The sequence below is a fragment of the Leptosomus discolor genome, chromosome Z, assembly GCF_034619465.1.
Source record: "Leptosomus discolor isolate bLepDis1 chromosome Z, bLepDis1.hap2, whole genome shotgun sequence".
NCBI classification, from domain to species: Eukaryota; Metazoa; Chordata; class Aves; order Leptosomiformes; family Leptosomidae; genus Leptosomus; species Leptosomus discolor.
Window position 1 is genome coordinate 42,654,057 of NC_141419.1, and position 26,016 is coordinate 42,680,072.

The 26,016-nt window shown below is 36.5% G+C and overlaps 1 protein-coding gene across 1 annotated transcript in view; it reads right to left on the minus strand.

The window, feature by feature from the left end:
* CNTNAP4 (contactin associated protein family member 4) overlaps window positions 1-26,016 on the minus strand; it is a 239,362-nt gene that overhangs the window by 73,631 nt on the left and 139,715 nt on the right. Inside the window, exons 4-8 of the mRNA XM_086480489.1 lie at window positions 21,008-21,155; window positions 10,088-10,291; window positions 9,730-9,914; window positions 7,574-7,717; window positions 4,797-5,058 (exon numbers count right to left, since the gene is read on the minus strand). Coding sequence (XP_086336615.1) covers window positions 4,797-5,058; window positions 7,574-7,717; window positions 9,730-9,914; window positions 10,088-10,291; window positions 21,008-21,155 — 943 coding nt within the window. The remainder of the gene's footprint in view (window positions 1-4,796; window positions 5,059-7,573; window positions 7,718-9,729; window positions 9,915-10,087; window positions 10,292-21,007; window positions 21,156-26,016) is intronic.

A 26,016-nucleotide genomic window follows, 5' to 3' on the forward strand; every position in this document is an offset into this window, starting at 1 on the left:
TTGTAGAGGTACTTCAAGTGAACGAAGTTTTTCTCAATCACATCTCTGTGATATGCTGTCTTTTCCGTTAGTAATCATAAATACATAGAATAGTTTGGGCTGTAAGGGACCTTTAAAAATTGTCTAGCCCAATCTCCCTGCCATGTGCAGGGAATTCTACTAGACCAAGTTGCTCAAGGCCCCGTACAAATTGACCTTGAACGCTTCCAGGGGTGGGACTTAACCTCTTTCGGTTTAAAACTGTTACCCCTTGTCCTGTCACTACAAGCCCTATGAAAAAAATATATCTCCATCCTTATTATAAGCCACCTTTTAAGTACTGAAAGGCTACAATAAGGTCTCCTCAGAGCACTCTCTTCTCCAGGCTGAAAACCCCCAAATCTCTGAGCCTTTCCTCACTGGGGAGGTGCTTCAGCCCTCTGGACACTTTCATGGTTCTTCTCTGGACCCACTCTTACAGTTCCATGTTTTTCTTGAGTTGGGAACCCCATATCTGAATGCAATACTCCAGGTGTCGTTTCATGAGAGTGGAGGAGAGGGGCAGAATCACCTCCCTCAACCTGTTGGCCAGACTTCTTGTTATGCAGCCCAGGATGTGATTGGCTTTCTGGGCTGCAAGCACACATCACAAGCTCATATGCAATGTTCATCCACCATTATCAGCAAGCCCTTCTCTGCAGGGCTGCTCTCAACCCATTCATCCCCCAGTGTGTATTGATATTGGGGATTGCCCTGACCAAGATGCACTTGGCCTTGTTGAACTTCAGGAGCTTCACATTGGCCCACTCCTCAAGCTTGCCAAGGTCCCTCTGGATGGCATCTCTTTCCTTTGTTGATTCAACTACACCACTCAGCTTGGTGTCATCAGCAAACTTGCTGAGGATGTATTCAATCCCACTGTCTATGTCATTACTGAATATAATAAATCTAACAATAAATTCCGCAATTTCATTTCAATTTTTGCAAGGATAATTGCTTTTAATTCTCAGTTTTGCATCCTGCTTCAGTGACTTCTTGTTCTGGTGAGAAAACCATATCTCAACTATTGCAATATTTGCCTGTCAAGGTAGGTAAGAGAATGCCCTAACATAAAGAAGGAGATTGAACAAATGGCTGAAGTAAAAATTTCGGTTACTGTAAAATCAATTATATGAATTTGTCACTTTTTGGGTTGTTTACTTTAGTTCATCATACTGACCTACTAAATGATTTTGGGATGGATATTTTATCTCTTCGTACAGGCTAGCATGATTAGAGATAATAAATGATGTGCCTTTAGCTCAAGTTAAGCCTTTCCAAAAGACCCTTTCATTAATTCTGGGGACTGAGGAATGTCATTGTGTGTCTCATTGTGTGTCCTGAGAAAACAGCTCATTGTAACCTTTGAATTGAGAACCTTGATTAAATTCACATTTTGCTTGTGCAAAGCCACGGAATGGTGTGACATATAAATGGTGGGGGTCAATGGACATTTCCATTCCATCTGAAAATTATATTGTCTGGTGCTCTACTAGGAGTTTTGAAAATGCTTTACCAGAAACAAGGGAGGGAAAAATAGCAATTAGTGTGTAATAAGGTAGATATTAGGCAAATTATCCATTTATTCTCATTAGTAGTACCTCCATCATTGTATTATCAAAAAACGAGGTCTGTGGGAGGTCTTGCAGAACAATGGCATCCAACCTTAGAAACACATACATAAAGACAATGTATATAGTTTATTAGGAGATCAGTGAGAAACAAACAAACAAAAAAACTACTTCAGAGAAAGTAATTTATAAATTGGTCTGAAGTATAACCACCAAATGCAATGATTGTTAACATGACTAATTAAAAGCTGAATAGAAAGACAGGGTCATATGAAGAAACTGGGTAATAAGATCTCAAACATTTATACAGGTTGTAATTCAAACTGGCTTCATCATTCAACTAACTTTGTGTTAGTTTCTTTTTTTTTTTTTTTAAATCTATGTTGTTTCTTTGTGGATATTTGGTGACCAGCTTGGAAAAGAGACTACAAAGGAAAGATATTAAGCAACCATTCTGCAAAAGAAGGATACAGCTTATTATAACTTAATCACTCATTAATTAACATGTTATTCTGCTTGTTTTTATATGGTTGAAGAAATCTTTAGAAAACACATGATAATGAATTTAAGAACTGAGCACAAATAAATGTGCTCTGATTTAATTATCAAATATTCTCTGTGTGTGTGTGTAAGTCAGGTTGTAAGTCCTTGCCTGTAGGGGAACAAACCTGACCAGCCATCCCTAATTTAATTACTCAGTCTACAAATGCATAGTTGAATTGCTTCAGTGAGTGTAACAATAAACGCTTCAAAAATTCAAGAAAAAGTTCCCCATATGGTTTTGTTAGAAAACTTCTTTCTCAGAGGAGAGTAAGATGTTTATTTTAGTTATATTCAGTTATTTTAGGTTATAACAAATACCAAGGCTGATCCTATTATCACCCACAGAAACAGGATCAAAGTACTTATGTAAATTTCAACATTATCCATGGTCATTACTGGCTTACAGTCTTTTCCTGAATTAAAATAATCAACTGTTTAAAATTTTGCTTTTAATCATTATACATCTGTAGAAATATAATGAGCCTCAGACTTTAACTTTACCTTTTTTCTTGTTCTATATTTTTTTTTCCCTCAAAGGACTTTTCTTTTTGTATCAGGAACTGAAGTAAAGAATCAATCTAAAAGCAACAGGGGCACAGAACTAAGATTAAGGAGATCTCATCTTCAAATTCTATGGCTGTTTCTTTGCTGTGTTTGACTCTCCTTCGCTTTCTTTGACTGTCTTATGTTGCCAAGCACAGGATTTATGAGCATTTAAAGTGATTCTTATTTTGTGTTTATACCAACCGTAATTTTTTGAGAAATTTTCTCCCTCTTTTACATGACTTTTTGATTCTATGGGGTTGGAAGAGATTTGGGGGCCTTAATTTTTTTTTTTTTTTTTTTTTTTTTATTTCAGTAACTGTTTTTTTTTACTTACTGTACTTGTTATTGCTCAAGACAAACTAGTACTAAACAGCATCATTAAGCTTTCTATATTCTGGTGTGAAAAATCCCCTGAAAGAAGACGGTTCAGTCCCTGTCACTCCAATGAATATACTCTATGCAAGATTAAATATTTCACACATTCAAACACTTAACTTGTTTTCTAAGTACCAATTCAAAATGCAGTTTTCCTACTTGTAATTCATGTGTTAATTCAGTTTACACATTACATTACTGGAACTAACTTGGCTTCTTTTTCACTGATAATATTCCTGCTTTATGAATACGAAATATGAAATACATGATTGTTCAAAATAAATTTAGGATCAACTCATGTTTTGAAGATCATCATTGTGTTTTCTGCAGCCAAATTACCCATTGCTTCTATGACATATTCCTCCAGCTAGTGGTCTCTGGTCATCTTTGTCGATACAAAAGCCTCTCCAAACCCAGCCACATTTCCTCAACTTCATATATTCTTTAGAATACCATTTATCCACCTAATCTCTGTAGTCCTGTTTTTCTTACCTGACAACTCATTCTGGAATGGTCATTTTATCCTTCTACAAGAAAGGGGGAAAATTCAGTTTGTTTACATAAAGAGTGAGAAACTCTCAGGCAGCCATGATGCATGGAGTGTCAGAGCACAGCGTATTATGACAAAGTGCTGCTATGTGAAGGTGTTGATATTATGAAATGGTACTATTGCTGCTTCTCATCATCTTTGAAAAAGTTGTGGAAGATGGAGATGTTGTCAGCTGTGTCCCACTCTCACATTTCATGAAAGAAGGAGATTCCTGGCTGGGCCAGCAGTCTTGCTGTTCTCACATCAAGTGCTAACAGCACTCAGAAAAACTGAGGAGCCTCTTTGTGAATGATGGAGTCCACTTGCTCCCAAACTGAGTGAAAAAGAAAGATGAGAGCTGCTTCTCAGAATTCCAGTTGGACATTCTTTAACATGACTTATCTTACTATATTTGCCTCATCCTCTTGTCCTTATATATTTATTTATCAATAGGGAAACGGCACAGAAGAAGACTAGAGGATATGCTTTCTGGAAATTTCAGCTCCACCCTGAAGACTGCCTAGCAGTGCACACTACCAAAAGTAGATGATCTAGTCTCAATTCAGAGTACAAAAGTCACCCTTTAGCTTTCAATTATTCAGTGTCCTCAACTTCTTTCTTTTCCTTACTTTTTTTTTTTTTTTTTTTTTTTTTTTACTGTAGACCCAAATATGCTCCAGCTTTCTGGAACACAGGATGATATTGGGCATCCACTGTCCAAATTCTGTAATTGAGACCTCTAGAAAATAACAAATACAATATTAATAATAATGTATAACTTTACAGAAAAATGAGTTACTTGATGCCTTGTGAAGGCACTATCAAATGGTGAGAAACATCTTAATGGCTTAGCCTGGCAGAGTAAGAAATAAACTTGTTTACACTTCACCACTCAAAAAGTTGCTTGGATGTCTCAAATTTTCCAGATTTTATGCATGAGCTTTACCTACTGTATGTATGTAAAGCTAAGGACTCAACTTTACAGACTATATTATTCCTACTCATACATGGGGAAAAAAAGCATAGATGCATGTTTGTGAGAAAAGAAATTATTTAGAAACATTTGGGATTAAAATTCACAAAGCTAAAGCATAGTTACATGCATACTAGTCATAAAACTAAATGAGGAATATAGGTACTAATTTAAATGACTTTACCTCAACCAATTTTATGCGTAGGAAGATTGGATTTTTTTTTTTTCTTAGTTTTGTTACCTGCAGTGATTTCACTCAGTACTTTTCCCGGTTTATGAAGACTGATTTTAACTGTCCCGTCACTCAGATATAAGAGGAAACCACCTGAAGCCTGGTGTAGTTTACTGGATAATAGAAGTCCCTCCTTGTTCCAGGTGCGAAACTGGAAACTGATTAATATTTCGTCTTGCCCTGGTGTGCCTGGCAGTGCCAGGTAACTACTGGAGCTTAGAAATGTAACAGGAACCACCTGTGGCTCTAAACATGAGAAGGACATGTTGCCCTAGAAAGAGAAAGGAAACAAATACAGCATTAGGAACATTTGGGGAAAAGCAGTCATGAGAACATTTATAGGAAACTACAGAATTTCAAAATATCGTGCATAGAACTTAGTATTTGTAATACTTGAATGTGTTTAAAAAGCAAGTTTGAATATGTAAGAATCTCATCAGCTTGAGAAATATTTACCTAGTTGTTTGACCGGAACAGACATATCTGCCTGAGCAAAGAGTGGCAAGGACCTTTGAGTGAATGAGGTAAGATCATAAATTACGTAGGTGATTTAACAGTGCTTCAGGAGTTAGACCTGCTTTGTTTCTGTTTTGGCTCAGCCTCAGGAAGCATTATGAACTTAACAAATTTCTGAATGTCAGATAAAATGTCACTGAATGCAAAGTTTGCTACAAATATTTACATGGGTCTAAATGCTTGTATGCAGAGAAAAATGTTGAGCTTGGCTACTGGTTGTTTAAGATAGTGTTACATTTGACTAAAAAAATCTTGCTGGACCAAGGAACAGACTTTCCAAATCAATGCAACTGGAGATGTCTGCTGACCCCAATATTTATTTTCACAAATAATCAAAGAAAATTGCATGTGTAAATTCCTGATGCTTACAAGTGTGAAACACTTACTTCATAAATCAGAAGGAAACATGTTTTCAGGCAGGCCCATATGGACCAGATCATGAGTAGTATTTAGGCACCTAGCCTTTAGTTTGTGCTTCACTTCTGAAATCATTGGTTCTTAGGTAGCTAAATGAACTTTTGGATGAGCTTGTTGACATTGATCTTATGTCAATGCATGTGTGGGTGTACTGAGTGATATAGATAAGAAGGTTGGGTTAAGAATGAGGCATTTTTTGCATCTTATGTCAGAGTTAGTCGATACTTCATGACTCTTGATAGTCATACAATATGCACTTTGATCTAATGACTTGCTGACACAATTTGAACTATAACAAATTTGTCCTGTACAGATGATTACTAAAAGATTAACATCTTTAGAATTTAAAGTATATTTAACTTCTGTTCAACACAAAGATCTTTTACATTTTAGAATTTAAAGTATGTTTTAACTTCTGTTCAACACAAAAAGCTTTTACACTTTTGAACATACATAAAACTTTGACCTTATAGTAAAAAGCTAGAAAATTAATTTAAGAAAAATACTCACTAGCCCCTGGCATGGCAAGACACTGAAGTTTATCTGTTTTCATTTTCTTAGATTAAAATATATAAATAAATAAAAGCTCTGTCTTATGATTTCAACTGTAGAGAAATGAATAGTCAATGGAACTGACCCATAGTGAAAAGGCAGTCATCAGGTTAATAAACCTTATTAAATGTTAAAAGCTTACCATCTGCAGATTCCCCCTCTGTGTTATCTGGGCAGCTGCCTAATACTGTATCAGACCAGTAAAGTGGCTATTTAACAAGGATTCTGTGGTAACATAGATACTTTCTGGCACATTTAGATTACAAAACATCTCCTAAATAGTTTTGAAAGTAGCACAACAGTTTAAATCATTTGAGAAGAAGATGAAGAAGTTTCCTATGAGAATAATTTCATAGTTGCCCTTTCACTCATCCACACTAAACCTCCTATAACTGCCCTCTCCTCAACATCCATCAGCACCGTGGACAGGATATTATACAAAGGTATCAGTTTAGTTAATTCTGGAATATTTCAGATGAGCTTTGCATGAGAAGAGATGTCTGTCATCCATTTTTTCTAGGACAGATTGTTCATATTCTGAACTGAAATACAAATCAAAAGATTTGGAACTTGAAAGCATTTCATATTTTATTAATTATTTTGAAGGGATTGTTTCCATATCTCTGAATTTCTGGTTGCTAAATAAATAAATACTGCGAACAGAGTTGACTCTTGTACTATTCGAAAAAACCCCAAAGGACTCAGTAAAATTTGCAGAAAACCTTCTGTCAGTTGGTTTGTCATTGCAACCATTTCTCTATATGTTAGGCATTTGGATAATACAACTGTTGGCCATGTCACAATAAATGCATTAAACCCACCAACATAAACTACAGCTTTTCAGACAAAGGGCAGTATAAATTGGCAAACAGAACTCATCTATCAAAATTATAATGCTGTGGACAGAACAGAGTGGATCAGTGTCCTCAGCAATAGAAGGTTTTCAAAATTCTTACTAGTTCTTACTAGTGAAGTGCAGAAGTCAAAGCCAGAGCTTTGATGACTTCAAGTACATCTTATTTTACTCTGTCTTTTGTATGTGCACAACAGTGAGATACCACACACATTTAAACATTAGCTAAAAAGCTGAAGAATAAAATGCATCCTGCACTGTCTACTGGATGAGCCTGTACAGCAGCAAATATAAAACAGCCCAATTAGGTGATTCCTTGATTGTTCTTTTATTAAACAACATAGATTTTGCTAGAACTGTGTGTTAACAGGTTGTGTATGAAAGTGACTGTGTTTTTTTGTTTTCTCTATTTTACTTATGCATTCTTTCTTAACTATGTATCTCTTACCACAAAGTAGATCTGAGATTTATGCCTCCTGGCCAGGTCAATAATATTCACTCCATCATAGTAAATATTTTCAAAACACCCATGAAAGTTCCTGCGTGACAATGTCCCTGATTTTCCACGCACTGGGATCCCTCCAAAGCTGATCTTAGAAAAAGAAGATAAATCAATAATACTATTGAGTAAGTTTCTAAGGAAAGACGTTGCCAATAATGTAGGAGCAGAAGTCAAAGACTGGCCAGTAATGAATCTGCTACTTCTTGGCTATTTCCTTGTATAACATCTACATATTAAAAGAACAGGCTAACAAAAATTAGGATATCTCAAGTCGTATGTGTGCGTTACGATATTCTGAAATGTTGGGTTTTTTTCTTCTGAGGATGCCTCTTAACAGTTGTTTCATATAGAGACAGATCAGTTTTCAGGGTCCATTACATCTGCAAAACTAAGTAGTAGAAGGATGAGGCCCAGTACATGCAGACCATGCTGGACAGTGCAAAAAGGAAGAGAATTGATTAATAACTTCTTTAGGAAATTTGAGCCTGTCTTCTCTATTATGTGCAAATCATTACCTACTGTAATAGAGAACAAGAGTACATCAAATTAAATTATTCTAGGGCTGTTTCGAAACAAATGAAAGGAGATAAGTTTTCTCTTTCAAAATACTTAGGCTTGCTCTTCCTTGATGTGATGCTGTAGGTTTACTTGGGTTCAGAAAGAGATCAGAAGATTTAATAAAAATCCATTGAGAGCTATTAAATTCAAGAATATGACTCTGTCTTAATAAGTCCCTGAGGCAGAAACTGTTAGAAAGCCGTAGATTATTTTAGAAAAGCATTGCCACAAAGGTGACTTGAGTTATACTCTGGTCTATGTTTCCACTCTTGGGCACCACCAAAAACAGGATGCAAGTTTAACTGAACTTTTGACCTCACCCATTTCAAAGCTGTTCTGGTTGACAGTGTAGAAAGTTAGTTTAAACTATTTATCCTTTAATTTTGAAATTCCACTTAATATTTAAAATAATTTTATGAAAAAACCCACAAAATTAAATACATCATGTTTAATTAAGTTATTATATTGAAAAATTTTTACAATCAGAAATGCAATTAAAAGTAGAGTGATTAATTTTTTAAAAATTTTTTGGGGCTTTTTTCCCAGCTTCAGCTTTCCTTTCCACCTTGTATTAGTAACACATACTTCAAAGTCCAGTACATGGAAGAGAGGAAAAAATTACTTTGCAATATTAGTTGATTTAGTAAAATAAATGTATTTGCCAATCAGTCAAAACTAACGTTTATTGTTCCCTTTCTTTTTTACTCTGTTGGGTCTTTTGGTAGTGGTTTTTTGTGTTTTTTTTTTCTTTTAAATTGGTAAGATCCTCCAAGACTTGGCATTGTGGCTTAGATTCAGAAAGTTTAAGTAGAATCATGAGTTTAGTCTTCTGAATGATATTTTTGAAATGGGATAATGCAGACACAGAACAGCATGAAATCTTACTTTAAACTGCTTAAAAACTTCAATGAATAGAATGAAGTAATTTAGATCTGCAGGTTCCAGACACTCTGCTCTATCACTCATTGTCTTATCCAACAAACAAGACAGGAGCAAACATAAAACAGTCAGTCATCATATTACAACTGTGAAATAGTGGTATTTTTAACCATAGGTGGGAAACTGTCACAGCAAATTACATCTACTTCTTTTCATGAATCTACCATTTGTGTAAGCAAGATTTTTTCACTCCACATTTGCCAGATTTAACAAGAATTTAAGTCTTAATCTAAACATTTCTAAAATGGTTTTATGCTGATTTATTGTAATTTTCTTCAAGCTATAAAATAATAAATTTGAGATGGGGTTCATTCCTTATGTTTACATACTCTTTACTGCATTTGCAGCACTACTGAAACAAACGTACTAAAATAATGAATTCTGAGATGAAAAAGATGGTCTTTTGAAAATTTTGAGTTGCAAGTCTAGTGGAGCATTAGTAATATAAGAACATCTCTTTTTCTTTGATTCATTCCTTTAGGAAGCAGAAAATCCCCAAAGTCTCAAGCACTACAAACTTCCTTAAGTTCTGTCTCCTTTGCTTGTTTCACTGTGTTTACATAACAAAATTAATGAATGTAGTAAAGGAAAAGTAATGTTCACACCTCATTATCAAGGTCCAAATAATTGAATTCTCCTTTTGCATAAAAGTGATGAGTGTGTTTATCCACTGTAAAGTTTACTTGATTGTTAAAGTGCTCAATGAGAACAGAATGCCACTGTTGATCATCCAAAAGGCTGCCCAGTGTAATATTAATTTGGGCATTAGAAGGATGAGTTTTAATATCACCTTGAAAGAAGAAAAATAAAAACTATTAATTCCATATAAAATTATAATTTTTCAAATATATACTGCTAGTTAATCATACTCTTTACATTAAAATCCACTTAATAAATTAAAAGAAGTTTTAGTCAAATAATATCTAATAAATATATTAACATGTATGAGACTGTAACTGTTACCTAAATTAATGAGTAGGGACAGTTTCCCTTTAATTAATTCCAGGGTGGTGTAGTCTCCATTTTGTCCTTCTCTGTGGAGGAGAATTCCATCACTTTGCATTGTCTTAAATTTCAGAGAAATCACATCTTTCAGTGCACTCATGAGTTTTTGATTAAATGTGTAAATTAGACAACTTTTGCCATCAAAGCCAACCACCTCGGACCCTAGAAGTAAAGAAATGAAAGATAATGAATGTTACTTCAATAGGATACGAAGTCCCACTGCTAACATCCCCAGACTGACCTGTGCCCAGTCAAGTATAACCTATTTCTGCTATTCCTGTTCTTTTCCAAATGTTAAGATGGTTGTGTTTTAATGATAATGCTATTACTAGATAATAAAACAAAGTGAGCAGAAGAGATCGGGCTTCTATTGTAATTTATTACTAATGCTGAAACCTCTTCCTTGCTTTGAAGCCACAAAGTACTTTGAACATTTCTGTTCTTACTGTATTCTTAGGGTGAAAATCTCTATTAATTTATCTGCAATTAATTCCAATTAACAAAATTAAGAAGAGAAAAATCATGTCCATTGCATTTAGCTCATTTTCAGGGCCTTCATGGAGGCTGTAGATTTAAGCCACTATTAAAATCAGTATATCAAGCTATCTGTACAGTAGTTAAAAATAATATCATGGCATATTATTCTGGGAAAGAAACAAAAATATTCTAAAATGAAAACCTGTCAGCTGTGAATAGGGCCTGGTTCTATTAATCAAATGTTTTTTTACTGGCATCATAAATAAATTACAACTTTAGTAAGCTGAATTACAGTTTAGTACTGGAATGCAGGACTTTGTATCATCAGTTTTCCAGTCTGGGCATTACAGAATCACAGAATGGTTAAGGTTGCCATGCATCTCTGGCGATCATCCTGTCCAACTTCCCCATTCAAAGCAAGGCCAGCTCCAGCAGGTTTCTTGGGGCCATGTTCAGTCAGGTTTTGAGTATTTCCAGGCATAGAGACTACACCTCTCTGAGCAACTCATCCCAGGTTTCAACCATCCTCACAGTAAAAAGCCGTATTTCAGTTTGCACCCATTACCTCTTGTCCTGTCACTGGACACCACTGAAAAGAGCCTGGCTCTGTCTTCTATACACCCTTCCATCATGTATTAATATATGTGGATAAGATTTCCCCACGACCATTCTATTCTCCAGTCCCAGCTCTCTTGATCTCAACTTACATGGCAGACATTCCAGGCCCATAATCATATTTGTGGCCTTTTCCTGGATTCGCTCCTATATGTCCATATCTTTCATGTAGTAGGAATCCCAGAGCTGGACCCAGCAATTCAGACATGTCTCATTACCACGGTCGCGTAGAGGGGAAGGATAACCTTCCTTGACCAGCTGACAACACTCTTCCTAAAACAGCCCAGGACACAGTTGACCTTCTGTGTTGCAAGGCTGTGTTTCCAGCTTGTGGTCAATCTGGTGTCTACCAGATCCCTCATGTCTTTTACTTCAAAGCCACAGTCAGTCCCCAGTGTGTACTGGTGAGTCCTTGCTGGGGTTATTCCTCCACAGGTGCAAGACCTTGCACTTCCCTTTGTTGAACAGCATGAGATTCCTCTCAGCCCATTTGCTCAGTCTGTCCGGATCCCTCTAAATGGCATTAAAACCTTCTGGTGTGTCAATCAGTCCTCCAAATTTTTATTGGCTGCAAACTTGCTGAATGTACACTCTGCCTCATCATCCAGGTCATCAATGAAGACGTTAAACAGCATTGAAACTGCTACTAGCCCATGGGATACACCACAAGCGAATAGACTCAGCTTGACTTTGTGCCATTGACCGCAACAGCTTCAGCCAGGCAGTTCAGTCTGTTTTCAGTCTATGTCATTGTCCACCTAAACAGCCTGTGCTTATCAGTTGTCTGTGAGGACATTGTGTGATATAGCGTCAAAACTCTTGCTAAACACAAGATAACCAACATCAAGCACTCCCTTTCACTCACCAAGCTAGTTATATCATTGTAGAAGACTATTAGTTTGGTTAGGCATCATTTCCCCTTTATAAATCCACACTTTTTGCAATAATCTCCTCATCCTTCATGTTTGGAAATGATTTCTATTGTTATTTGTTCCTCCAGCTTCCCAAGGATTGAAATGAGGCTGACCAGTTCGTAGTTCCACAGATATTCTTTCTTGCATTTGTTGAAGATAGGAGTGACATTTGCTCTCTTCCAGTCTTTAGGAACCTCTCCCATTTGCCACTAACTTTCACAGATAAGCAAATGTAGCCTCAAAATGATCAGGGCCAGTCCCCTCAGCACTCTTAGGTGGATCCCAATAGGCCCACGGACTTACATATAGCCAACTTGTTCAAATGTTACATAGCCTGACCCTCCTACACTGAGGGTCTCCCTTGCTCTAGTCTTTCCAGTGGGCCTCAGAGACCTGAAATTCTTGAAGGCAAGTCTTACCAGCAAAGACCAAGGTGAAAAAGGCATTGAGTACCTTGGCCTTATCCATGCTTTCAGGTCCCCTGCCCCACTCAGCAATGAGCCCATATTTTTCCTAGTCTTCCGTTTGCTCCTGATATACCTGTGGAAGCCCTTCTTGTTGCCTTCTATGACCTTTATCAGTTTCAAATTCGGGTGGTTTGGCTCTCCTAACCACATCATTGCATGCTCAGACAATATTTTTGTATTCCTCCTGGGTCATCTGACCTTGCTTCCACCTTTTGTACACTTCCTTTTTATTCCTGAGCTCAGCTACAAGCTCCTCAGTCATCCATGCAGACCTGCTTCTACTTTGCTTTATTTCCTGCTTGTCAGGATAGACCTTTCCTGAGCTTGGAGGAAATGATCTTTGAAAATCAACCAGCTCTCCTGGATCTCTTTTGTCTTGAGGACCACCTCCCATGTCACTCTTACAATCAGGTCCCTGAGCATGAAAAAGCCTGCTGTCCTGAAGGCCAGGGCTGTGATACTGTTATGTACCCTGTTCCCTTCTCTCAGAATCTTGAACATCACAGTCTCATGGTTGTTGCGGCCAAGGTTGCCCCAGTTTTCACATCCACCATCAGTTCTTCCTTGTTTCTAAGTATGAGGGCCACTAGAGTGTTCATCTTGTCAGCTTTTTGATTGCCTGTGTTGGGAAGTTATCACCAAAGAATTGCAGAAAATGCCTGCACTGCTTGTACTCTGCTATGCTGTCCCACCAGCAGATGTCAGGGTGATTAAAGAACAAGGGCTAGGAACCCAAGGCTTCTTCCAGTTGTCTGAAAAAGGACTCATCAGTTTCTCTCATATCAGGCAGTCTGTATCAGACATGCACCACAATGCCACAACCTTTTTTGTGTCCTCTAATCCTGATCTACAAACTCTGACCTGTCTCATCACCTGTCCCCAGGCAAAGCTCCATACACCCCTGCTGCTTGCTCACATAAATGTTAACTACCTTTCCTTATTGTCCTGTCTAGTCCTTCCTAAATAGCCTGTATCCATTGATGGCACTACTCCAGTCATGTGAAATATTCCACTATGTTTCTGTCGTTGTGATGAGATCATAGGCTTTCAAATGCATGAAGATCTCAGTTTCTTCTGTGTGTTCCCTATGTTGTGTGCAGTAGCACACAGACACTTCAGAAAGGCATCCACCTGTGTTGATTCCTCAGAAAAAGTGTAAGAACTTCCCCCATCGTGTTGCCTACACAGTAGTACTTCCCTGTTTGCGTGTTTGCACTTGAGATGGTCAAATGCTTGCACTTCAGCCATGGTTTGTTGTTTCCATGGTCTCTCTTGTCCACAATGCCCTGAAGCGTTTGTTTCTCAAACCAGTCCACCACTTCCTCACTTGATTTTGGGCCATCATCTGCTTCCCGTATCATTCCTAGTTTAGACCTCTTCTCACCAGGTTGGCCAGACAGCTGGAAAAGATGCTTTTGCTCTACATGGTCAGGTGGATTCTGTCTCTTCCTAGCAACTCCTGATCCTCAAGTTGTTAAATCTGAATAATTGCTGCTAACACCAGCTATGCAACTAGCTGTTGATCCAAAGGATCCATGCAGTCCTCCTCAAGCACTTAAACACTTGTCAGCAGGAACAGGAAAGTGCAACCTGAGACCCTATGCCCTTGCCCCTTGCCCCTAGAGCCATGTAGTCATTCTTGATACACATCAGGTCTCCCCTGGCAGTACTGTTGGTGCCCACATGGAAAAGCAGCAGAGGGGGATAGTCTGAAGCCTAGACAAGCTTCAACAGTGTCTCCACAATGTCCTGGATTCATGTCCCTAGCAAGCAGCAAACCTTTCTAGAAAGCAGGTCAGATGGGCAGATAGGGGGGGCCTCCAATATCTGCAACAGGGAGAGCTGGGGACACACCTCAAGGAACATCATCATAGCATAGAAGTTCAGGTTGGAAGATTCTTTTTAAAGATCACCTAATTCCGATGCCCCTGCCAAGGGTAGGAATAACTTTCAGTAGATCGGGTTGCTCAAAGCCCCATCCAACCTGGCCTTTAACACTTCTAATGAGGGGGCATCCGCAAATTCTCTGAGCAACCTGTTCCAGTGTCTCACCCTCATCATCAAAAAAAAAAAAAAAAAAAAAAAATTCTTCTTTATGTCCAATCTAAATCTACTCTCTTTCAGTTTAAAACCATTACTTTCCCATCGCTATAGGCCCTGAAAAAAAATCTCCCTCCATCTTTATTATAAAATCCCCTTTAAGTATTGAAAGGCCACCTATAATGTCTCCCCAGAGCCTTCTCTTCTCCAGGCTGAAAAATCCCAACTCTCTCAGCCTGGCCTCACAGAAGAGCTGTTCCAGTCCCCTGATCATCTTCATGGCCCTCCTCCTGACCTGCTCTGGCAGGTCCATGTCTTGTGCTTGGCAACCCCAGATCTGGACGCAGTACTGCAGGTGGGGTCTCATAACAGTAGAGGGGGAGAATCATTTCCCTTGAGCTGCTTGATTCTATACTATAATAGATGAAACAATAAACTCCTGAGCTTTATAGATGAAGAAAAGAGAAATACTGAGGAATTTTGATTATTAAATTATAATGTATGCTTTCTGACTTATTCACTTACATTCCTACTTATCATAATTGTGCTAAAAGGTAGGTACAGTGTTACAGCTCCATGACAGTGCTCCAGTGAAATCTACTTTCTTTTTATTACATCTAATTTCTTCCAAGGTCACATGCTTGCACTTTACTTGGTGGAAGAGGGAAGGGAAGGGAAGGGAAGGGAAGGGAAGGGAAGGGAAGGGAAGGGAAGGGAAGGGAAGGGAAGGGAAGGGAAGGGAAGGGAAGGGAAGGGAAGGGAAGGGAAGGGAAGGGAAGGGAAGGGAAGGGAAGGGAAGGGAAGGGAAGGGAAGGGAAGGGAAGGGAAGGGAAGGGAAGGGAAGGGAAGGGAAGGGAAGGGAAGGGAAGGGAAGGGAAGGGAAGGGAAGGGAAGGGAAGGGAAGGGAAGGGAAGGGAAGGGAAGGGAAGGGAAGGGAAGGGAAGGGAAGGGAAGGGAAGGGAAGGGAAGGGAAGGGAAGGGAAGGGAAGGGAAGGGAAGGGAAGGGAAGGGAAGGGAAGGGAAGGGAAGGGAAGGGAAGGGAAGGGAAGGGAAGGGAAGGGAAGGGAAGGGAAGGGAAGGGAAGGGAAGGGAAGGGAAGGGAAGGGAAGGGAAGGGAAGGGAAGGGAAGGGAAGGGAAGGGAAGGGAAGGGAAGGGAAGGGAAGGGAAGGGAAGGGCTGATTTTATCCCAATAATATAAAAGAATATCTGTCAAAATCTGTACAGATTGAACAAGACACACACAAAGGAACTGATAACAGTGTAAAAATCTCATAGAGTATTCACAGTTCATAAGTAAAGAAGAAAAAGCTAATTACCCTTGAAAGATACATTTGCAAAATAAAAGAAGATGTAAAGGACACTCAATAAATTTTGAAGTTATTTTTCAACTGATTAGTTGACTTCTTGAAGCCAATGGAAACCTATTATCTATTTACTAACTTTATTTAATTTCACTAGAAGTATTTCTCCACATTGTCAGCATGGAAATGAACTCAGTTCAAATTAACTATAGTACATAAAGTCGGTCACTTATATTGCATTTTCAAAAACTCTTGTCAAGTGAATGCAGCTATATTTTTAAATATAGTTTCTTGATTTTCTTCACATCTTGATAATGTACTTCTCACTTATGAAAAATTTACCAAATGTGCAATGAATAAATATAACATTGTACCTAAAAATGAATCCTAGGTTCAACAATTTACTTCATTATGTCATTGAATTAATGTGGACAGTAAAAGCATTAATCAATGTTAAATTTAAATAATTAATGTGAAGTTTAGTAGCTTCAGTAAAAACTTCAATAATAGGACTTGTACGTTGTTATGTATCTAGCAAACCAGCTAACTAGATATATTCTTAGTAGGTACTCATAACAGCAAGTTTTTTTGATTTGGAACATACTCTTGTTATTTGTTATTCAGACAAGCGCATAAACAACATTTAGCACTGCTTTCCAAAATCCCTTTCACTATTCTGCAGCACTAGCTTCTAAGAAGCAAAGTCTACTCTGTCCAAATTTGGAAAATAAACAAAAATCAAACCTTCCCCCCATCACCATGCATGAATGAAGATTGTGAAAGGACTGCAGATGTTAATCAAAATTCTTATAACATTTCTCACACAGCTTTTGTCTTCACCATCTACGCGTTACCACTAGAAATAAATTGAAAGAGTTGTGAGACAGAAAGCTTGGGTTTCCTACAGAGTTACTAGAACAGAAGGAGTCAGCCTGAATACCCAGGGTGCCATAGCATTTTCTTCTTTCCTATTTACCAACTGCTCTCAGCTTCTAATAGTCCCTGGACTTGAACACCAGTCTCCGTGGATTTTCTCTTCTCTACTGTTGTAAATAAGGAAAATAAAAAAAGATTGATTTGCTTTGTGAACAGTCATGTTGTGTTTTCACAATTTACAGTGTACCCTTCTCAAATTAGCTTAATCTAAATCCTTCATATACTGTGAAAATACCTTTGAATTAATGAAATGGGAAATTCTGGAAGCCTCCTCATACACCACAGGATCAAGAGTTCTAGTGATCCTGAGCAAATGTTTTTGTTGTCTGAAAAATGACTTTATTTTTGTTGATCTTTAATAATTTAAACTAATGCTAATGCTCTATTAGGAAAAAACTTAAAACAATGCAAACTGGGGTTTTTATTGTTTTCAGACATCCTTAGTCCTGACCACTTGTATTAAAATGAGAAATCTGCTCTCTGGCCCTTTCCAATTTTGGGGAAAGCACGCCTGAAAAGATTCAGTGTTCAGAAAAGTTAGGTAAATCAGGACTTGGGTGTTGTTTTAAACAAAGCCTCTTGAGGAGGGGGGGGGGGGAGGGGGAGGAAGAGGCACATTAAAATTTTTCATCATCAACCACATTTAAAATGTACTTTTTTATAATCACATTCACATCAAGCCCTTGAAAGTGGATTATCCCAGTTATGAAGAGGATGGGAAGTCCTTTCATTGACTGATGTAACTGTGCCATTGATTTTATGCATTCCAGCCAGGAAGAGAATGCTCAAAAAGCCTTAACACATTTAACAGTGTCAGAGGATGGCTGAAAAGTGTTTGCATATCGCAGTATCTGCAGTGCTTGTTGTTAAGCACTGCATCTAACAATGTTTTAATGTACAGCATGCATTTAGTTCCTAGTTATCTTTCTTCTACAATTTTATACAATTTCACATTTAAACCCATCTCTCTGTCTGTCATATGAAAAAGACATCCTTTTTTTTCTATTTTTAGCCTGCTGGTTTTCAGAGGATGGAATGAGAAAGAGAGTGTTGTAATGAAAGGAGAAAAGAGAAAGACAAAGAGACTTCTAATTTCCCCTTTTTACTGGAGGCAGAAAACATCTTTCTTTCTTTCTTACATGCAAAAGCCTACAGAACAGGAGTACAAAACTGAGGAACATGGCAGAGGTAGAAAAGTGAGGAAGGAGAATTAAACACAAAGAGTACAAGGGAACTCTTTTAATGTTTCATACAACTCCATAACTGATTACCCTTATTTAGCCTTTTTATTCCATAAGTGCTAAGAGGCAAAAATGGAAGAACTTGTTCTAGATGTATGCTTTACAAACATAAAATCTTACAGTCCTTAGCCTAAAAAGTTTATAGTAAAAAAGGAGTTCTGTGTAAAAAAAAAAAAAAAAAATTAAAAAAAGGAAACAAAACTCTTAATAACCTGGTTTGTCCTTTGGACGTTACCAAACCTCACTGTAATTACAAGGGAAAGGTTAGTTCTGAGGATACTAGGGTAAGTTATTCAGAGCAGGGATTTGCCTGGAAGACAATCGAGCAGCAACTTGGAAGCTGTTACAACAGTCGTCCTTTGAGTATTACTCCACTAAGATATTAATGACTTCTTTTGGATCTAACAGACATGCATTTTTCAGTATCACTTTATAGAATGGTGAGATTGACTTTATATATTCTTGCAGTTTTAGTTTTAGTTGTGTAATTTGCAACAGGTAAGACTGAAGGAAGAAATTCCTGCATTTGCACGTGAATACAGAACACAGTCCACGTATTCAGTGGTAAATGAAAAGAGAGTTGCATATTCTTACATTATAAGACCAGTGAGATCTCTCTGAAGGGAAAAAACATGAAATCTGGAAAGTGTGAATCAAAGCTAAAGTAGGTATCATTGGCATTTCTGCTTTTCTTTATTTTCTGGTACCACCTAGAAAAGTAGGTAGCAATTCAGAAACAATTGCTGTAACAATAAATACACATCCTGCATGTGTCTGACAGATGGAGGAAAAGACTGGAGAGAAAGAATTTGTCTTTCAAATTGTTAAATATATTTTAACACTATAAGACTATAATCACCTATTTTTTCTTCAACAGCAATCACTGAATTGTACTACTAAAAGCACATAGTAATTCTAGATGTTTGAAATAAAAAAAGAGATGATAAACAGTCTGCAATTTATTTGGAATAAAAGCATTTATAGACAGAAAAAATAAGCATTTCAAGAACTCAGAATGTCATTAATATAGAAAAAAATCTTAACCAGCTTAAAAAAAGTTTTTATATTTTTGATGCTATCAGATTCTTTACGTACTGCATTACAGTGGATAACAGATGAAGTAAATACTCCTTTTAAATTCAGCCTCATCTTAGAAGATAGTTGTCATTGATTTGTTTCCATAAGCTATCTATAGGATTGATCCCGTACCAAATAAGTAAAATACATAATATTTTTCAAAAGTAGTTACTAATCACGCACAAAATATTTTAATTGTACAACTGTTTATTCAATAGGTTTTATTATTTTTAGTAACATGGACATTGTCTTCTTTTTATCCTTTAGACCTGTAGATTTTCTGTTGGCTGCATGGCAATAAGGTTCACAGAAGAAAGCCATAAGATGCTTTATTAGGTATGACAGGGAAAATCACAGTAGTGAACACAGATAATTAAAATCTAGATTTTAGGTATATGCTAAAGAAAGCTCTTCGGTTTGGAAATGTTTGAGAACAAGACTTTGACTAAGGATGTAAACACTGTTGAATGCACAAGGTAAAGGACTGGGAAGAAGCAAATCTGATAGACTTTCAGTGAAGCTTATAGACAGAAAAGAATGTACTCTCATGAAGTACCACAGACATGAGATTTCAAATGGGAGACTCAGATGAACTTTCAGCTAGGAATGATAAAGTCATATGTTCAGCTTCCATTTTTAACTTTTAGTAGCCTTGGTACTTAAAACAGTGGCTGGTAAGTTGAATCTTGGCCACATTTACTACTTAAAGCAGTATCATTAGATTGTTCTAGTAATAAGAAGTCAGGTTCATAGTCTCCAGGCAGATGTTGCCAAGGGATTCTGTGTGTTCTTAGCTTCTCACACCCTTCTCCTGGCATGAGCTGTCTGTTCTCTGGGATGGGGCAGCTTATCTGTGACCTAATCTGCAGCCAGGTTGAAATTTTCGATATCCTTAATCTTTTACTCTTTTTACTCGCTTTTACAAGGCCAAGTTTAAGGTAGAAAGCCCAGAGATGTGCTTTACTGATGTTCAGTTTAAAGTCAGATAGTAATGAATGGAAATAGAAGACACATATATGGAGACCATTCAGAAGAGATCAGCTGTGTAAAGCATGACTTAGGGCTAGAAATTGAAAAAAAAAATCCTAAAAACCCAACAGATTAAAGTACTTAAACCAAACAATTAAAGAGGTTTTGCTTAAATTGCTTAAAATATATCCTGTTCCCTTCATGGAAAGAAGATGTGGAGAATAAAAAGCAGTAATCAGCTTTCTAAGAAGAATATTTTTTTAAAAGTCCAGGGATGAAGAGCTGTAAAGGAAGACAGCAGGAAGATTTACATTGTCCAGCAGATCAATAAATTATAAGAATTATGCATTTGTCTTCCAAATGCTTATACCAGTTTTTAATGTTTTATTCATTAACGCAGTAATTAATAGTAATTAAAGTACACCTTAAATATATAACAACTTTAAAATATCCTTCAGTTGTTTATTTGTAGGTCTATCTACTTGTACTCTTATTTGCTCAGGACCATGACCATATACATTTAAAATTGTCCACATTTTGTCCTTCACGTAGAAAGTATACCATGTTAAGATGCAGTTTTTAAGACTATCAAAAAGAGTCTGCAGTAGATCAGTTATTGGATTATGTCCACACCATTTATTCCAACAGAGAAAGAACTGGAAAATAAGCATCAGATAATTAGATGATGCAGAAATAGCGAAGTCTGCACACATAAACTTACTGAATCAGTTTTATTAAAGATTAAATTTAAGCTTGGAAATCTACTTTCAAGTGTAATTTAGGTAGCAAAAAGCAATGATGAACAGTCATTTCATTTAGCTGATTCAGCAAAACACTTACTGTATGTGCATCCATACACTTCAATGCGCATTCCAATTCTGCCGTTTGGATTCCAGTCCAAAGGCACGAAACGGAGAAATCTGGCTTTAATGGAATGCTGAAGCTTATAGTATACGACACTGTCTGCATTTGTGTTTCCAGAAAAAGCCTAGAAGAAAATGAAAAAGAGATCAGTCACATCCATATTGAATACAGATATAAATGGAAGTATTGCTGATCTTTTCATTTTATACTCTCATCTGGCAAACAGTCAAGCACAGGAATAAAATGTAGTTGTCAGTAAATTCCATAGGAACAACCACTGAATAAATCCTGATTATTCTTCTTGACAGTGTTAAGTCATCTGTGCTATACACATATGTACAGTACTGACACCACACTCATTGAAAAATCTCACATCTTCTGAAACCTGAGTGAATGAAGCATTTCAAAACCAAATATTGCTTTCACAGAATATGTAGAGCATCCTGGCATTTCAGTGTATTGTACCATTTAATATTTTTTCACAAGACAACAGAGCGAGCTCTATGATTTCCTCTTGCCAAAATGTTCGATCAATCTCATTGCAAACCTGTCTTTTAGACACATACTATGCTGAATCAAAAAAAGTTCTTATACTGACAGACCATGGTGTTGAAAGACTCTGGTTTCCAACTAAATAATTCAGAGTATTGTATAGGGAATTTAATGTTCTGTTGAAAAAGAAAAATCTAAATTTCCTTTTTTTTTTCCTGAGAGATAAAAAATTAAAATATTATCATAGAAATATTTTTGGCAGTATTTAACTGATAAGACTACTTTCCCTTTTTGATACACGAAGTAAACATAAAGAAACATAAAGAAATGTAAAGAAGAACTTAAAAAATCTAAAGAGCTGTAATCATGAAATTTAGCATCCTAAAGACTGATGAATATCTTTTGATTTTGTTGATTACACGTTCAGGTGTTGTGTGGTAATTTTTTTCTTATTGTCTGTGATATGTGAAGCAAAAAGAATTTTTTCACTTTTGATTTAATGATCTAATAAATTAGACATAAATAGCTCTCTGAAATATTTTGATGAGCAGAATTAAAAAGCTTACATGTTTCTGGATCTAAGGACTGTTGCTATAGCTGTAAGCCACAGATGTTATAACTGCAGAAGCATACAGAAACCAGTATCTTTAGGTAGGCAGCTTCTCTTTCCACTGGTTTTTGAAGCAGAGCTGACCTTCATTGCATTTATCATTTACTCTCCTATAAATTAATCTTTGCATCTTCCCTCTGCTGTAGTAGTAAAATTTTAATAAATTCTAATCTCTGAACATTCAATAGAAAAAAAGAAAAAAGAAAAAAGTTAATAAATGAGCTCATTACAGCTAGCCTATTAAAGTAGTATTAAACAATGAGAGTTAGAGACTCTGAATGTCCACACAACTTTCATCTTCATGCTGTATAATTTCACTATCACAGCAGATGAAGGTGGAAACACGACAAAACAAACACTGGAGAAGTTCTACTATTTGAAGGGTGAGACCCTTCCAGACCTCTTTTCCCTTTAAATCCTTGTTTGCAGTCTAACAAATATAACTGCCAATGAAAGTGCCAATTAGTTTGCTGACTGAACCAGAACCCAGGCCCCAGAAGTTTAAGTACTGTGAGGAAATGAAATGTTCGATTAAGATTTAGATTTTTTCCAAAATAATTTTTGGAGGGCAGTCACTTCATGAAAATTAGTTGTTAAGTTTTGAGAATCGAATGCATATTGCTTGATTTTTTACTGCAGGGTATAATTAAGCCATGTGTTCGTAATTTAAATTTAGGTTTTGCCTTCCGTAACAGCCTAAAAGTAATTTAAACTACCCCTTAAAGCATTCAGAATGGTCAGTTTAGAAATCAATATTTTTAGCTGTCATTTTACAAAGCCTTTATCTGGGAAAAACAGGATTTAAAAGTGTATCAACAGCGTTGAGTGTTAAATGGGCCTTTATTGCTTGATTTTAAACACTCTAAAGGTTAAAATATATAGATTGAGGCTTTTTTCAGTTTTAATCCTTTTCACAAGAGAAAGAGAAAACAATCAGACAGCTTTTCCTCCAGACTACAAATACTAAAGGCATACCCGAAGCCTAAGAAAGTAGCTTGTAGGCTTTTCAGAGTAGTAGCATATTCAACATGACAGACACAATCCTGTCTCTACAGTAGAATACAATTACTGTTTCACTGTCTTATCCAGTAATTGTTTAAACACACAGCAATTATAACCATATAATGAGCTTCCTTCCTCCTACCCCTGCCTTCTTCAGACTGATCAGATCACTTCATTCTTGTGCTAAATCACTCAGAGGAAACACGCTATTATTCTAGATTATGCAGAATCCTCACAATCTACACAGGCATCTGACGGTTAAAAGAGTCAATGTGACCATCAGTTAGTATGAATGTTAGACATAATAATGATCATTTGCATAAATATTAATAGGGTTGTAAAGCTAACACCTCCAATATAACTGCCTACTGAATCTTAGTTGATCCTCTTACAGATACTACATTATACTACTTTTTAATATTAGGAAGACATATCACCTTTCTCAAAGAATGCAATTTTTGAAACGTGGAATCACTATAGTGCAGTTTAGCCTTAAATAGTAACAGGGGCATTCAGCAGCATAGATGTCTAAATAGATAGCTCTTCATAGCCTATTTTATTCCACAAAGGAAAAGTACCCTGGGCTGTACTGAAGCCTGAAATGAGGGCCTACTCTCAAACTTGATTTAACCCTCCTACTCAATTTCTAACCCTGCAGTTTCTTTACCTCAAGCTGTTCTAACACTGCTTTGAAGACAGAATTATTTAGTTCATTGTGGCACCAAAATGACATATGTTCTGGACTGCATCAGTAAAGTTAAATCCTGTGTGTAGAAGGGCATCACCAGGCTTATAACAATTGTGAAGGCAAGCTTATATGAAAATAAGGCAAAAAGAAAGTTCTTTGTTTCTCCCTCCATCCCATATTTAGAAAGCAAATTGGTTTTAGACCAGGGATAACACCAGCATCATGTCCAAAACTTCCTCAGCCAGTCAAAAAGTCCCCCATAGGTAAAGCAGTGTATGAGTCACGGACTGTGTATAGAGAGCCATACTTTAGATCACTTAGAATAGATGACACTTATTTATGAAAGCAACTTTTACTGTATAATACATTATATATACACTGTAAAACATACTCTAGGACTGAATAATATGCACAATGTTTTTACATAAATTGTGTACCCATTGTAAGAAATATTATGACATACATTACAGATATTACTTCAAATTAAATACAAATATTACTATGTTAAATAAGTATACTTACATGAAAATTCTCATTTCATGTTTAATAACAACTGGAACAGAACCCATCAACCTGGATAATTTTGTCAGAGGAGGAAGTTTAGCAGTGATGTACTAGTTAACTCAAGAATGCTCTGAGCTTTGTTGTGTGATTTATGAATTCTACTACTAAAACCAGCAAAAGCAGTTGACAAAATCAGTGTGAGGTAACTAAGAGGTGTTCACATAAAATACTTTCCATTGTTGCATGATGATGTTACATGATACTTTTTTTTTGCATGGAAAATTATTTCTCTTATCAAGAAGAACACAAATATCTCAGTTAGTTTCTAGCCATCTCTGAGTGCTATTAAAACTACAGGTGGCAAAAATGAACTATTGAGTGCTCTTCAGAATGTTTCAAAAAACTATTTTGCAACTGCATTACTAATGGTTTTATACATGATGAGCTAGAAACTTAGAAAGGGAATTTATTTAATTAAAGATTACATTGTACATAGTTATCTTAAGTAACTTCCCTTCATAAGAAGTTACTCAATTGTGTCTCTGCTTATTATAGAATACCTTATGGAGAGTTATTCTGATGTACTATGACGAAAAGCAGGAAGAGAGTGGCTATCTTTTGAAGAAATATAACTCCAGCGACTATACATAGTTAGCTATTTCAAATTATTCAGCATCCAAAAGAATTCTCTGAGATATTCCAGAACAAAGTCTCAATTGCTACCTGCAGTATCTTTTCCTGTTTATGGCAGCACATTAGGGGGAATGGTTTAATGCATTAAACTGTTTCGTTGACCAGTATGACCATGACCTAATCTTTGCTGTCTACTGATATTCTTAGATTTAAAACTCAGGATCTTTATATTCATGTTTATATTAGGTAGTTCAAAGCCATGTCCTGTTACATGGTCCTGTTATTTGCCTATTCCTACTTCTAAACTTCTTTAAGCTCTTTTTTTTTTTTTCTTTTTTTCTGGTAGTAATGGCAAATCGTAACATTGTAGAAGTGTTCTGGATGTTCTCAAGCTTTTAAAGAGCAAAATTTTCCTAAAATTCACAGCATAAAAGGCAACAGGCAGTGAAGGATGCAAGAAATACATTATACAATTAAAATGATCAGCAAGTTGGTCAATATGACCAGTGGAATTCCTCAATAATATACATCAACTACACACAGTTCCTCTACAAACTTGCAAAGATAAATTGTTGCTTTTGCAGTTCCCTCTTTTGAGCATTGTTTAAAACAAACTTGTTCCAAAAGACTTGCAAAGAAGATCTATCTTTCAGCTAGAAGTGCTAAGGAACAGCTAAACATCAAAACCAAATTAATCTGTTACTTAAACTTCAAACAAAATAATGAAATCAGCAAGCCATGACATACCTTTAACCAATAACTGGATTGTATTTTATGTCATATTATTTTTCATTCTACTTTTGTACTTTGTTTGCTGACAATATGCCCCTAAAAAAGTCTCTTGGGTACTTAGATTTGTGTAAGCAGTGAATCTATGTTTCACTTACAATATTAACTAAAAAGAAGATACATGGTCTTGAAACAGCCTGTGTAAAAACATTTGCAAATGCATTTTAAGGAACAGAAAGAAGAAAACAACAATTACTAAAATTAATGAGAGCTTGTGGTGGTTTGGTGTCTGGTGGGGTTTTGGTAGTGGGGGAGGGGGCTACGGAG